The sequence below is a fragment of the Plectropomus leopardus genome, chromosome 7 (assembly GCF_026936395.1).
Source record: "Plectropomus leopardus strain MGB_pleo_1.0 chromosome 7, ASM2693639v1, whole genome shotgun sequence".
Classification (NCBI taxonomy): domain Eukaryota; kingdom Metazoa; phylum Chordata; class Actinopteri; order Perciformes; family Serranidae; genus Plectropomus; species Plectropomus leopardus.
Genome location: NC_142182.1, coordinates 15,078,229 through 15,094,670, shown reverse-complemented (window position 1 = coordinate 15,094,670; position 16,442 = coordinate 15,078,229). Strand labels below are relative to the sequence as shown.

The window sequence follows — 16,442 nt, the reverse complement described above, 5'->3', positions numbered from 1 at the left end:
GTTTACTGGCTTGCTTTAGCTTTGTCTTCATTTTTTGAATGAAATGGTTTTTTTTTAATGTATTGTATTTCATGTATTTTTATGCCCCTTTAAAGCACTAAATTGCCTTGTGTCTTAAAAGGTGCTATATAAATATTCTTGCCTTGTCTTACCTGCTTCAGTTTCGGGGTCCAGGTATTGTGCATGCTCACTGTCACAGCTTACTGGGGGACTTGATAGGAGATAAGACATTGTTAACGTAATTAATTATACCCGTTTTCTACCATGACAAGACAAAATGTCTGCCGTTAAAAGGCCTCAATATCATCAATTCAGATGTAACCTGTGACAAGGGGTCACAAATAAAGGAGTTTAAGAAAAATTGTGGTACACTACTAGTAAATACACACATACATTCTGAACATAAAGGACAGAGGATGCAAAAACCCATTTCCATGTCGCACAACTTTAATAGAATATTTTAACTAACTCTGTACAAATTGAAAAGAAATATTGCGCAAGTAACAAATTGTGAATAAGAACCAGTTAAGGCCATTGCTAGCACACGGTCCAATGTGGTAGATTTGAAGATGTCAACCGTGGCTCTGAGAGATCCGTCCAACGAGATCTACAATCGTTCTTTTTAAAAAGAAAAAAGGGGTGGGTATTATTTTTACCGCAACTGCCTCCGCTGACCAGTCACTAGGCGAAGGTGCACAACCAAACGGCCAAAATCCAAGTGCAGTGTATAAAATACATTGGCAACCTTTTCTATTTGTTTTCCACAGACATTCTACTGAATCATTAGACAATAACAGAAATATTTATATATTTTTAAACAACTTTAAACGCTGAATTAGATTACACTTTGTTAATGACAATTGGCAAACAACTGAGTAAAAGAGGACGGTGTGTTTTGTCTTTCATTTTGGCTTCTTGGCAACAGAATTTACATTTGACCCAAACATCCCGCACCCTGTCCCATCACTGACTTTAAATGACATTTGTTAAGAACTAGATACGTGATAACAACCAAAAAAAGGTTGCAGGTCAGCCACTGTGTCTGCTGAAATGTGTTATATTTAGGGAAATGTTCACCAGACTGGATGCAATGCTCAGGATGGGGAAATCCAACAAGCTGAAAACGTCTTACTAGGAGAGAAACCTAAACTGTTTAAATGTCTTGTTTTCTTAAATTGTTCTTATGATGCTTGTTCAGGTTCAAAAGCACATTTCAGGTTTGAAACTGGGAAGAGCTATATACGACAGTTTAGAGGTGTCACCTCATGCCTGTCACATTATGTTAACTGGTGTTATGCGTCCACTCAAGTGCTCAGTTTAAATGCTTGTTAAGCCCAGTAGACCTGGGACGAATTGAGCAGCAATAATGCAGAACGCAATTCTTTAGTTCTTTTTTAAATTAATTTCAATCGTAATAATAATTTAAAAGGAAAAAAAAAAGACTTGGCAGTATTCACGTTTTGTTGACCTGCTAAGCCCAAATGAGATTTGGGCCAATGATAATGAGCCTATAACTGTGGCTGGGCCTTAAAAGTACCCAAAATGCACCACTTCATACAGCTGCATGACACCAGAGAATAAATAGTCCAATGACATGACAATGAACATTTAAAAAAGTAAATTAAATTCAAAATGATACATTGTATGTCTCTTAAAAAACACCATAACGAAAGAAAAAACGCTTCAGCAACCCCAGTGAAAGATTAAGTCGGACTTGTTCAACAGTTTCCTGGTAAACTAGCACTTCTCTTGTTGGCATTAAAAAACCCTGAGTAACTGATTTATTTCCATGAAAACTAAAGTTGGGATTCATTCCTTTCCTATCTGTTTTCCTTATGATGATGTTCTGAGGTTCTTGGCAGTAGTAACGTACTCCACCTTACCAAAGAAGAAGACTGTCCCTATGCGATGCCATAGTAGTTTAATTAGAGTTAAGTCACTTTCCGCTTTGAGACTGAATGAAGCCAAATAAAAAGGGGTGAGATGGGCGCAAGACAAAAGAAAAAGAAGTCATGCACATATTAAAAACGCAGTTTGGTTTGCGTTCTATTGCGTTCAGATGAGAGTTCATAAAAGGGCGGAGCCTGCAAGAGTAGGAGGACTTGCTGATTGGCTGAGAATTGATTTGACGGACAGCAGGTCTCCGCCTCCCCTGATCACCACGGTTACTGCTGTTTGCATTCGGCAGGCTGGGGCTGTTCTTTCTGTGGGAAGCAAACAGAGAAAACCAGATTAGAAAACAAGAAGACACAGCTAATGAGGCCACTGGGCATTAACTAGCAACTAGAAGAGGCTAAAAAGAAAGCAGATGCTAGAGAATGAAAGCTGGTTGGGTACAGCAGAGGCTACAGTGTTAGAATCCTGGGATGGGACTACAGGAGGAAAAGCAAAAAAAAGGAAAGAGCAAAGACGGAAAAAGGAGGTCAGAAGCCGTGTCTTTAGATGTGAGTTGAGGGTCCTAAACACCTTGGACTATTGGAAGAATCAAGGATGTAAGAGAGAGAGGCAGCCAGAATAAAAGACCAAAACCAAAAGACTAGACAGAGTATAATGTATGTTGGACGGCATCCTTATTTCCCCCTTACCTAGAAATGCATGGGATGAGAATGATTGATTATGCCTGCAATGGAGGGGAATCCAGGGAAGGGAGAGACAACAATATGCACAAGTTTAATAGTCGCATTCAGGAATGACAGTGAACACTGTGAAACATTGCTGAATTTGGTGAATGAGCACGCTGGATTCCTGAGGCGAAATGAGTAACTGATGAGCTGACAGCAGGTACCACGAGAGGAGAAACTCAACACAACGAGGTAGGAAAGAAACTCATTCACAGATAGAGTAGCATTATTGGTCATTCCTCATAAAACTGCTTACAAAGCACATTGTGCACTTACTCACTATCAGACTGGAATAGCTCATAATGGAGCACAGTTGTCTCGGTCAAACTTAACCACAAAATAAATTGCTCTTTCACCAACGGTCGTTATATAACAATTTGTAGCCAATGGTCTGAGAGAGTAAGTGCAGAAAAAGACAAAAACCTCTTACAAACTCTGCCATATGCTGGATGTACTGCATGTCTGAGCCGGTGGTGGAAACAGGACACGCAATAAAATAACTTTCAGTTATACTAACATTCCCATGTTGATGGGTCTCCAGTGAATAGACTTAAAACTGCAGGTTTAATATAAGTTTTAGCCTAAAACGAGACACTGCACAACTGTCCTCTTATGTACCGGTGCTTCTAAAGACAAATCAATTGTAGATCAGCTGAAGATAACCTAAAGATGGCAGCTTCTCCAGAGCTCAAGATAATTACTGGTGGTGTAACTAACACAATGAGCTGTTCTGTACAGATTTTTGCTCTCGGAGCAAAATCTTTTGAAGTCTTTTACACCCATAACACAGATTATGTGTTTACTTTTTCTTTCTAAACCAGTGGCATTATCAACAGTATCAACGATATGGAGATAAAGAACCTCCGATATAATTTTGCAGTTAATCAGTAAACAGCGTTGGCCAAGAAGCAGAATTAAAATTAGATGAAAACTGGGTGTCACCTGTGTTCAAGGCATGTCAGATGTTATTCTCATTTTTTTTACTGAACCTTTATTTTATTGGGAATGTTCCCATTGAGATCCTGTTGCCGTTGACATGCAGCCATGCATTCTCATATTCACATGCCCTTTCATGTCGTTTATCATGTAAAAAAATAGAAAAGTGAAACAAGCCGCTCGTCATTTTATTTCTTTGAATCAAAGAAGGATTTTTTTCAAAGTTCCTCCCAAAGTCTCTTAAATTCTTTACCACCTCCTTGGAGAGGTTGGTTCTGCAATATTTGCCTATATCAAAAAACCTGTTTATACCCAAGTGTCTCATAATATTTAAAAGCAAGTGTGCTTATAACTATTCAGATTTTGCACAAATAATGATTCTAAATCCTGAATAAAAGCAGCATGTCACACATGTCGTAATTGGAAAATGCTTACTTCAGCAAAAGGTCTAATTTGGAATATGCTGTTTACGTGACCTGTGTCAAATTCAGAATGTAGTCATATACTGAATAAAAGTGAAATATTAGTGTGCATGTAAACATAGTCACTGGCACAATAAAAGCACATTGAAAAAACATTAAAAATAATTCAAAGACATGATGAGCAGGAGCGCAACAAATAATCAAATCAGAGAAAAAGTCAAAAATTCATACTGACCTTGGGGTCAAAGTCTCCCTCATCATCATCATCCTCCTCCTCATCCTGCTCCTGAGACACAATGAAAAAGTATTAGAAGATATTCAAAGGGTTAACAAGATATACACCAGAACTGCAACTATTTCATGTTTTAGCAGTGTTGTGTGTGGCCGTCCAGTTGCAGTCTAGTTTATCAGATCAAATTCATAGTGTCTGTGGGAGAAAGTGGTTTTACCTCTTCATCTCCCTCTTCCAGCTCCTCCTCTTCAAACTGTGTAAAAGAAAAACAAGGGTGAAAACACAAACACACACGCACACGCACACACCACACACACACACGGTAAAACAGTTACAACAAATTCAGATTATAAATCATTGAGAGATTTTTTAAAAAAATCTGCAAACATCTCATCTTGTGGCTTTTTCTGTGTTCACATGAAACACTGTGTTGGAGGAAAAACACTCACACTCTCGTCATCTTCCAGGGCCTCTCCAGTGAAATACAGCACTGCCCTGGGAACTATTCTCTCACGGAAGAAATGACCAATCTCAAAGTCTGTGGCTAGAGTGAACTCAGAGTCTTCGTCCTATAAAACGTGAACAAGACCATTTTACCACAGCTACAAATCCCATATTTTGATGGTAATGGAAGAAGAAATAAAATAAGTGGTGATTTTATGAAGAATAAGTTACATTTTACTCACCATTTCTCCATCTGGTGAAGCTGTAAGAGAAAGGACATATATGATTTAGTAATAATCACCTTAACGCAGTTTTACAATGACCACAAAAGGCTATTCCAGGTTTGATGAAAGCCAATTTTAAAGGTCTCAATAATTTTTAAATTACCAGTTAAGACAGCAGTCACAGACAGATGTTACATTTGGTTTATGAGAGCTTTCAGTGGGGCAGCTTTTGGATAAGCTGTGATTCAACCAGCTGAAAGCCCTTTTAAGGCAATAACCATGCTTATTATCAATGACATCATCAACATGTGACATCATCCACAGAAAGTGACATGTCATTAGCTAACAGTTGTGCTCTCCGCCCTGGAAATACACTGACTAAAGGTAACGTCATCCCATCCTTTCTCTTCTTCTAACAATACTGCATCAGAGGAAACAGCTTTGCCATGCTTGCAAGGTTCTGTAAAATACGAGCAGCAGAATTTCTACATGTACTCTAACATGGGGATTTACTACATCAGAAAAATGTATTTAAAAAAAGATTTGATATGAGCTGCAGCATCAACTCAAAATCGAATAAATCTTGTTCACACATTCATGAACTGCACAGCGGTTAAGTCACATGCAGTCTTTGTGCGTCTTCACATGATAATTGTCAGTTTCTTTAGTAATGGAAGTCCCCACCCCTGAACTGCACACCTGAACGTACTTACGGGAGAGGTATTTATATCCCCCAGTCATATGCAGAGGCTCTGACTTAGCCAGTAAGACAAACATTTGCTCAACCAATAAGTGATCAGGTCAACTTCACACAGTCAGAATGAGTCCAGGCACGTCTGACAGCTAAGCTGACTACACAGGAAAGACGATACAGTAACTCAATAAAGGTGACTCGCCTATAAAAGTGACTCATTTCAGGACATATGACTTACAGGATGTGTCACTGTATAAGGGCTGGGCAATAGAGAAAATCTAATATCATGATATTTTTGACAATACACTAGGGATGCATAATATGGATTTTTTTTTCCAAACAATACTGATAACTGACAATATTGCTTTTTTTTTTAATTTAAAAAGAAGTGTATAAGCTCTAGTTTATGCACCGCTCAGAGTAAGAAGGCTAAGATGCGGTGAGAAATATGGATGTTTTAATATTCAATAGCCCTGACCTGAAAATATCTAACTGACATCTATTGTTAACGCAACAAAAATGAAGAATTTCATTTCATTTCATTCAAGAATTTTCTGCGGAATTGACAAATGCCCTAACCTAAACAGCCCTGCCCTCACATAACCCTACCCCACAGATAAAAACGATGAATACCAGTGTGTGAAAGTAAAAAGAACTAGACTAGATCATTTCACTTTGTGTAACTTTGAGTGAAATGACTTGTCAGTTTCAGTCTTAAATTCTTAAATAACAATAATAATTCTTAAATAAAACAATGTGTAAAATAAAGAAAAAATAGCATCAATTATAGGCTACAGTGCTACTCTTTGTTACTGGGGTGGACACTACATGTGTAGTGGCCTCAACAACTATTTGTGGAGAGAGACAGAAGGAGAGAGTGAGAGAAAAACCAGTGACACTGAATAGTTCTCTAGTTTGTCAGAGAAATGTATAAACTACACCGCAGTCTTAAGTCTCCACTAAAGGAGACAGAGCGACAGCTGACTCAAATAAAACGAGACGGCAGGGTCTGCGTTACATCTGATGTCTGAAATGTCGGTATGATCATGCTGCATGTTTTTAAACACCCAGGTGCGGTCTCACCAGCCAACGATAGACGAGCCCACAACCATAAAGTAGGATAGCGCTTTGCTATTGATTCACCTCGCACATTAACACTCACCTCAAACAAACAAGCGGCTCTGTCTCACACACATGCAGTAAGGGGGAAAGACTGTCCGTGTCCAATGGCGGAGGCTAGTGAGCGCAGGCAGGTAGGGTCTTCATACTTCACGATGGGTCGCAAGATAACGATGCAAATTAAGAGCTGACTGCAGCATCAAACGGTTAGCGGTTAATAATGCGTTTAACGTGAGTTGAGCCGTTTTGATGTGACTTTGTTGAGGCTGATTGAAGGCTTGTATTTTTTGTCAGCGTACAGCACTTGTTGTTGCACTCCTGTTTATATTGGCAGCTCCGACCGATATTGCTATGTTCTTTGCTAATTCAATATCGATTCACAAAATCCTGAAATCGATTACTTCCGTTGTAGTGACGCCCCGCTCCCTTGGGGGGAGTGTGATTGACGTTGTTCAGAGGCCCCGCTTAACCCCCCAAAAACGTCTGTTGTTTATTCATTAAAATGGCAACAGTGGTGCGAGGCAACTGTGTGTTAAAATCAGCGCAGACAACATTAAAAGCCGTTTGAATACACGAAGTCGATAGTAGTTACGCCGCGTGTGAGCCTCGTGAGTCAGTGTTAAAACACTGCAACAATACGATAAACCTTCGTAACCGTTTGAGCCGACACCGCACAGATAATTTTGCATCCTTTTGCTAACGCTAAAGCTGTGGATCACCCACAAATACAGGCAGATAAATCCTGCATAAATGTTTATTACTTTTGTTAAGTTTGGTTCAGGCAAAAATGTGCACTTTTCTGCACTTTAAAATAATCAATACATATAATGAACGGTTTATTGAACACATATCAGAAGGTGAATATGAATTATCTGGTTATTTCTGACATCAACACACATAACTGAATCGATAAATGCAACTAAATCACGACTGAATCGAATCAAAATTGAACCATGACCCAAAGAATCCAAATCAAATTGAATTGTGAGGTTCTTGACAATACCCAGCCTGAACCGCCACCCACTTTGTGCAGGTGTGTAGATGCTGCCCCTGTTAAGTTAATGAAAACAGTCTGGATTCTTATTATCTGCACTATTTATGGGCTAAATTTTTATCTGATTCACAAATAACAAGTTAAATGTCCTCTTATGGGCCAATTATTTACCTGATCGATATCTGCAGCCCTACCCTGTACCTCAATATTGATATTGGGACAACATTGTAGGTTTCACTTTTGGTGCTTTCAAAATATTTACAGAATGAGATCTTAATCAACCGTTATGTGAATATAATGACAAAGTGGGTAAAAGCAGATAAAACAGCTGAAAATAATACATTACTTTACAGTAATGCAGCCTTTAAAACACGTCATCCCCTCTCTCCCCCTTGCACGCTTCATTGGTCCTCTTAAATAAAAGGCAAAAAATAATGACTAAAAATGAAAAAAATCAAACTCAATCAAAGTAGTTCCACAGTTGCACTCATTAAAGGTGAGGTTAATCACACCAGCTCTGTTATCATATGTCTTAAAGATTTGACTTCTTTGTTTAACTATAATCAAGCAGAATTAATCTAAAATGTAACAAGCTAAAGGTCTTTCTTTTGCTAAGTCGTCTTCTCTCCATTGGTGTTCGGTGCCTCTACAGTACTGTGTCTGTGATTTCTCTTCTTCCTTTTTAAATTCTTTTGAAGCTCTTTGAGTTGTTTTCTTCTGAGGTTGTGCTATATATATATAAACTTAATGCTAACAGATTTTTTCCAAACACACATCAGTCATTTGTAAAATGTTTTTCAGTTGGTTTTTAGGTAGACTGCTATTTACTAGTGCCCCAACAAAATGTAATCAGTAATTTACTGACTGTTCAGCACCACAAAAGCTCCCAAACTCTCTAAGCTGGAAAATACTGGTAGAGCCAGAGTTGATTGAAGTAGAAGTTTGCCAGTCTAGTGCGCACAGCTTCATGTACATGATCCAGCATCAGTAAGCCACAGACATGCTGACTGTTCCCCACTCACACAGCAGAGTAAATGCACAATCAGACACATTTCAAGACTCTGCTGCCACCTGCTGCTGAATTCAGCTCAACGCAGTCGTCAGTGGTACAACCACTGGACGAGCATGCCAACATGTTGCAACATGACTGCAGATGTGGTGACTGTCAAGTAGGTGTATTTGTGTGAGCTTTCAGTGATTCAGGGTTTGCTCAAGGAGTTTGTGTACGTGTACACACAGCTGTCAGAGCAAAGCTTTGCATTTAAATAGCTACTGCTACGCGAAAGTTACTGAAGAAAAGTGGGAGTACTTGCTTTGATTATTATTTTTACACTGCCAGAAACATCCGCTCCATTTTGTGTGAGTGCATTTCTGTGTTTTCTTACCTTTGACAGGGTTAAAGAAGTTGAAGAATGAGTCATTGGGGACCTGTTTGGTAACAGTACGGACAGTGCCACGGCCTTTATGCTTCTGCTTCTTCTTAATAGTTTTCACAGTCACATCCTTCCCCTTGTGCCAGTCTATCTGACAGCTAGAGAGAGGAAATGTACAAAAAAAGTGAGAGGCGGCAGAAAGTGAGGATGCTAAAAAGGTAAAAGTTGGAAAAAGTGCCAAGAAGAGGTTGATATGTGGGATGTAAAGTCAAGAGCGATTAATATAGAAGGAGTGAACAGATACATTTTACAAACTACTCACTACTTTTTCATGAACCTCAACATCATGTGTCAAAGTCACAGTTTAACCAGCATGCTTGTGTGCTCTCTCTCTCTCACCCTTCACAGTCGATGATCTCTGGCCCCTCAAACGAGAAAGGGTCTGAGGCATCAGGCTCCGACTTCATCTTGTAGACTTTAGTGAGGACTGCATTGTTGAAGTAACCATTGGACTCAAAGTGGAACTCTAATGTGAAACTCTGGGAAAATAAGCAAGACAGGCACATAATTTTAACTCTGTTTAGTTTATTAATTTAGAATGACGCTATATTCATTGTTATAACGTAATGATACTCACCATTGGCTGTCCTGGCTCAGAAAATTTGACTTGAATATCTTTCAGGTGCTTGAGGATGGGCTCATCATGTTCCTGGTGGTAGATACACAGTCAGATCAGAGACATATGACACTGCTCAGAAGCGGGCTGTAAGGATGGGTGCCGAAACCCAGTATTAATCAGGCACTGGCGCCAAATTATATAAGGCCTGAGTATTAATAAGCTCCGACATTGACGGTTCTGCTATCGGGATTGGAGAAATGTAGAAAATATTTTTAATATTTATTCAGGTTACATGAACGTTATCTTTTAGGGCTTTAGCTCTCTAATTTGCAACAAGATTAAAACATTCAATCCAGAAGAGGGTTCAGTGTTTTCGAAGCCTGCAGCCTGCTGCATGTGCAAGGTCAGCTCTGCCACTCACTCACTCACTCACTCACTCACTCACTCACTCACAATGATGACTTCATGCCGACACCTCTCGTCACCACAAGTGCAACAGCTGTTTTGCACGGAAGGGCCAAAACATGAGCAGTCTACCAACACATCTGGCAAAAGTGCATCCCATACAGAAATGCGCCATTTTATGCCCGCCTAGTTAATTTCCCATCTACCCCACCCACCTCAGGTATGTTAGACTCTGTAATGATGGTATTGCACAATGTTCATTTATATACTGTTCTTACATACACAGAAAATAATGTAAGAAAGAAAAAAGAACACATAAGAACACCAATAAAATACCGGATTGATAAGCTGCCGTGGTTAAAATCTTAATGATACCCAACTCTAGCAGGCTGAGATATGTATAAGGCATGAGTGAGAGATCAATAATTTAAATTTACCTGTAGCATGTCACTGAGCATGTCCACACTCTTGAATATGGTGAGCCAGAAATCAGGTATCCCTTTTGGGTCTTCCTCTGGCGTGGCTTCCTCCTTCTTTGCATCTTCAATAGCAGCTTTTTCCTTTACCTCCTCCTACAGGCAGCAGGCAGAGCACTCATCAAAACTCACTCAGTGAAAATCTCAACAATTTGGTTTGTTAAGCTGTCAGGACTTTTCATTGTTATCAAAAATCTTTCACAAGACACAGATCTTACGTGTACAAAGAAATCAGACACATGAAAGATTACAGCAACAAAACAGATCATGGACACAACCCCATTAGCCTTTTTGTCCAAATTTTGTCCATGAAAACACATTTTCATAGATAAAATTTTACATTTTTTTCCATTATTTTTTAAGGAGCCATAATAATTTTTTTTTCGGCACAACTTGCCTGATTTTTTTCAGACATGTGATTCAAACGCTGCGTTACATCGACAGCTGCAGATATGAGATTTGCCATTGTTGCCTTTCATGGAAATTGTCCACAGAAGACTACTGTTACAATGTCATTACAAACAACAAAATTCCATGACTTTTCCAAAACTTTCAATATGTGTTACTAATTCCACAACTTTTCCAGGCCTGGAAAATTTGATTGAGAAATTCCATGACTTGACTCTTAGTATCATTTATGACATTAATGCAGCTTGTGTGGTTGCGAGAACAATCTGTTTTCCTTTGCTGTCGAAAACCAGAAGAAATTAGATTTGGCAAAGTGATTAGGCTCTTAAGAAAAACAAATCAAATCTTTACTTACAGCTAGCTCCTCCTCTTCCTCTCTGTCACTGTGCCACTCACACTCTTCGTCTGTGGGTTCCACTGTGCCTGTGACAATTTCTCGTCTCTGTGACACACATACATACCAACAACATTAATCATTTTTAGAAAAGGATTTTAGAATATCAGCGTGAAATGTCTATATATCAACAAGCATTCATTCAATAAGACTGAATTATTTCCAGCTAGCACCCTGAAATCCACACCAGAGAGACTGACACACACAGACAGACAGACACACACACACACACACAGACACACACAGACACACACACACACACACACAGGGTAGACAGGTGCATCAGGATTACAGCTGCCAGTCTTCAGTGCGACTACGAATGGCTGAGTTCTTGTCACTACTTCTGGAAATAGCCTTGACTGACAAAGGAACAGTTGACTACTCGTTGTAGTAGTTTTCAATTTAGCACCAAAGATGAGTCCTCGCTGACCTCAGATCAGACCAGAGAGACACACTTCAACACCCATTAGTGCAGGGAACACAAGTGATTCTTATATATTTGGTCTTTTAACAAATAAGAGGCCTTATTTGTTGTACTTTTCCCCCAATCTTTGCCCTTTTGTTAACATGCAATTATAACAGAAAATTCTATACATCTGCTGTTACAGTAAAGTAAAGTAAAAGTTCTGTTTAAAAACATTAATTAGCGTACCTTGTCAAACAGTGGCTGATAGAGATCAGCATACTTCCTCTCTAGCTCATGGACTTCCTCGTAGAATTTGGCCTCTATGTTGGCACACTGCACCTGTAGCCTTTTCAGGGCATGGACTCGCCTCTTCACTACTTTGGGAAGCATGCTATGGAAGAAGAGAAACATAATAACTTGTGTGGATTAAATCACTTAGAAGAAAAGTAATATTATAACTTGTGTTTTACAAGTAAAACGGTTACCCGTAACCAATTCTTACACAATCTTTAACCCTTCAACCTAGGGGGTGAGGAACCACGAGAGGTTCTCAAGATGCATTTATGTGAATGAAGAATGATTTTGTTTGTGTTTGGGTGTGGGTGTTGGGTGTGTTTGGGTATCTTTTACCAGCAATAATTAAATCTCAATTATTATATATTATATATAAATCTCATGCAACAATTTCTCTGTTGATCAGAGAAAAATAATAATTAATTGTTGGAGCTATTTGTCAGCAGTTTAGTTAATTTCTAAACATACGTGTTTTTCTTAGTATATTTAGTTTCTGCATAATTAGTATTTCAATTTTGGGTTTTTTTTGTTTTGTAGTGAAGTGGTCACCCGATGTTATAAATATTGGTAGGCAGGACCAGCAGGCACCTGGGTGGGCAAAATGTTTTTTTTTACCAGAGCAAGAAAGGCAGAGGGAGCTGTGATTTCTTTGCTCCTGTGTTTGCCTGTTCTTTGGCTGAATAAAATCAAGAAAAACTGCAATAATCATGAATGGACATTGGACTTCTTTTGCCTGCATACACGTCATGCCTATGGTGCGTAAGTGGCCATTTCATTGTTTGATTTAAGTTTGATTTTGATTTTTGCTGACAAATGGACGCTACATTAATTGTTAATCATTTGAAAAACAGCTTTTGTTTTACAAGCTTTAGAAGTTTTGTTTGATGTTATGCATGGTAATAACAATAAAATAAACAAAACAATCACCTTTTATGCAATTTTACCCATAAAATTACTTAAAGTATTTCAAATAAGTTCACACTAAAACAAGCCTATCTGATAAAATCAAGTTCACAGTCCTGAATGTTTACCATTCACCGGTACACCTCTCCACAATATCACATTGGGTAAAAAACACCATGCTTAAGTCATGTCATTGCAGTAAATGCCACCTTTGGTCAGCGAGTGCCGATTACATCAAGATACAACTGTGACTGAAACTTTGGCATTTTCAAATAGCTGATATATCTGCATAGTCAGTAAATAATATAACAGTATCCAAACATAATACTCTATGCTCATAATTACTGTTTAGATGGGTTTTAATTAAGATCAAGTCTATAAAAACAGACACACTGACATTCTGGCTGAAATGCATAAGCAGACCATGAGAGTCTTGAAAAACACGGTAGTTGCACACATCCAAAAACAACTGAAGGCAGGTGCTGCACAAAAAGGATAGCAAAAATAGTGTGACACAAAGCCCACACGCTGAGTGCATTTTTTTTGCCCATCCACAAGTAATATTTCAAGCTAATGTTCTTCCCCAGACTTGCAATTAGTCTGACGAAGAGCACTAGCTTGAAATGTCACTCGTAGATGTGCTAATGAACTGCACTTAAGGGAGCTACAGTGTGCAGACCTTGTTTCATGTTGTCCATGACCATGAGAATCTTCTCATTTTTACCATCTATCTCACTGAACACTAACATAGTATACACCAGTTGCACTGACCTTTCCATGAAGTGATAACCAGGAGGTCTGTCCACCTGCCCACCTGGGTTTTGCATCCCTTGTTCCCCTTTACCTGCCAAACCCACAAAAAACATTGTAGAACATTATAACGTTTAAACAAATTGCTTTGTAAGATAATAATTAATGTGCCATTCTTTGAATTCAGAATGTTTTAATTGTGGCTCACATAACACTTTAAAATATAACATTATTTATACAATAGCATTACAATGAATACTGTGAAACTTGTTTCGTGGCGTTTCTGATTAAGTTCATTTGCACATACACATGTACAGAAAAGAGAGGAAAAAAAAGTTTGAACACTGCAGGAAAGGTAAGAAGCCAAAAATTGCTCATGGAGATACCTTCCCTATTAAATAAATATAATCATTCATAAAAAAGAAAAAAAAAAGATGAAAACAAAGATTGCATACTTGATCAAAATTTGAAGACTAGGCAGTAAAACAAAGTTGATAAAAATGTAAAAATGACAAAAAGTTTTTATTTACAAAGTAAAATCCATTACAAATGAAGTGCTATGAGTAAAGACTCATAGGTTACAGTTACAGGTTACAGGACTCGCAGGTTACAGTCCTTTAAAGATTTTTTTAAAAATAAAAATAATGTCAAATATTAATGTCAATGTCTGTGTTTAGACTTTGTCACAGTTGATTAAACTAAATTTTGTAATGGATTACACATATACACAGATGAAACTATATAAGCTAATGTAAAACCCTGAGTCAAAACAGATAAACCAACATTTGTCACACTGTACAAGGTAAGGTAACTTTTGGGTAAGGTAACTTGAAGAGTGTTTGTGTTTACCTTTATTGGCTTCCATTACCGAGTGGCAGCTCCTCCCTCTAATAAAAACAGGTTAGCTGTATTAGAAATATATTCATCATGAGTCACAAACAGTGATTGAGTAACTACTTACAGAACCAGCAAGAGTGAATGGAGAAAAACTGTGGTTTGTACAGTACTTAGCAAAAGTCTTAGCACACCACTTGACATTGTAGCATAGTTGCAATGTGGATTTTATATATAAATATACACACACTATATATTTCTCAATTTGATTAATAAAATACAAACAAAAAATACAGAGAATATCTACGATGCATTAAAACACCACAAAAGTCAGAACAAAATAAATGGTTTCTTCAGATGGAAATCTATATTTGGTGTGAAACATGAAATCATACAACCATAACAAAAAGAAGCTCAAACAATAAGTATCAAGCTTTTGACACGTCTTCAATGCAACCTGGTGTAAATACACCAGGAGATACGTTTTGTAAATCTTATTTTGTTTGCCCAAAGAGTTCAAGACATGCTAAGTGGAAAGGGAGGTCACACTAAATACTTGCAACTTCAGCCTGTTGAAGTTGTTTTATTCTAAATATTTGTTTTTAATATTATATCATTTTTTTCCTGTATGTTCTGCTTGTATTTGAGTAAAGAGACTGAGAAATAAATATTTATATTTAGATAACCTTGTTAAAGTAACATTGTTTAAAGTGGCCTATGCACAGTGCTGTATTTCACCAGCTAGCAGGGCTTTGCGTCTGTCATTTAATAATTCTTCACCTAAGACGTTTGGTCATTACTACATTGCCACAAAATCATCAGTGTTAAGACTCGGATGAAGTAGAAAATGAGACAATCTTCAGCTGGGAAGTCAGACAGACAGACAGACAGACAGACAGACAGACCAGCTGAGCTAACTTCGACTGATCAACAGCAACACTGGTGTTGAGCAAGCGCAGGCCGATGACGCATTGACATGCTAATGGCAGCTGGGCTAGGCTGTGACAACTAAAGTTAGCATCTCTCCATCTACAATGGGCAAAATAACTATCGCTGCGTTTGACAGTCACAGAGAACGACTGATGAAACAGCATAATATGAAACGACACCTTTACATCGGCTTACCGAAAAGCACATATAAATAACAAAGCTTACTTAGTATGGGCGGTGCCAAAAATCTGACAGCAGCTAACCAGGTTAGCTAGCTAGCATGTTACTACGAGCCAACGTGCTATGAACAATGCTTTAGCTAACAGCAAGTGCTCAAATGGACACTTTACACAAACCTTTTATCCCTCGTTCGCACCAAACACAATTAAGATAATGTGTGCTACTGTATTACCGAGGAAACAATGCTACGACTTTCCATTATGTAGATAAAACTGCCTGTTAACGTTATAGCTTTTAGCCTACTGCTAGCCGCACTGACATGCTAACATCTGCTAGCTGACGTTAGCTCGCAAGTCAACCAAAGCACCGGAGTCAGATCAAAGTGTGTTGAAAACAGTTCACAAGCGGCCTGTGACATTAGTGAGACAACTCGCAACGTTACCAAGTGATACGCGGACAGAGAAGCAAAAGCTCGCAATAATGAACCGTCAGTGCTCATTAGCTGTTTTAGCAGACTTACCTCTAGCTGAGCGGAATTCAAGCTGGTCGCTTCGCTCACGCGTCTTCGCTTCAACCCCCACGCGCGAGCAATACACGCGCTGCAGCATCCGGGATTTTCATTGGACAGCAGGCGAAGGAGGGCATGGTGCTGCGTTCAAGTGCTGCGTTGCGAAAATCTCAGTCATTACTCAATCAGCTGTGCTCTCTCAAATAAACAAATGAACAATGGTGGATGATATATCTGACAGCCATACTTGAGTAAAAGTAGAGATTTCTTGCCAGA

The 16,442-nt window shown here is 38.6% G+C and overlaps 1 protein-coding gene across 3 annotated transcripts; it reads right to left on the bottom strand.

The window, feature by feature from the left end:
- Positions 1-425: 425 nt before the first annotated feature.
- On the bottom strand, positions 426-16,291 carry nap1l4a (nucleosome assembly protein 1-like 4a). 3 transcript variants are annotated; one of them, XM_088080006.1, is made up of 15 exons: positions 16,179-16,291; positions 14,564-14,601; positions 13,736-13,808; positions 12,014-12,158; positions 11,323-11,409; positions 10,521-10,655; positions 9,697-9,768; positions 9,459-9,598; positions 9,072-9,217; positions 4,898-4,917; positions 4,661-4,780; positions 4,429-4,464; positions 4,215-4,265; positions 2,586-2,620; positions 426-2,204 (listed from the first exon to the last, which is right to left on the bottom strand). In XM_088080006.1, the coding sequence occupies exons 2-14, from the start codon at positions 14,577-14,579 to the stop codon at positions 2,615-2,617; spliced, it is 1,047 nt and encodes a 348-aa protein (XP_087936132.1). In that variant the 5' UTR covers positions 14,580-14,601; positions 16,179-16,291; the 3' UTR covers positions 426-2,204; positions 2,586-2,614. The 3 variants fall into 3 exon arrangements, with proteins under 3 accessions (XP_087936132.1, XP_042351995.1, XP_087936131.1); XM_042496061.2 differs by lacking the exon at positions 2,586-2,620; XM_088080005.1 differs by lacking the exon at positions 2,586-2,620 and having other exon boundaries at positions 14,564-14,619; positions 16,179-16,234.
- Positions 16,292-16,442: the final 151 nt, after the last annotated feature.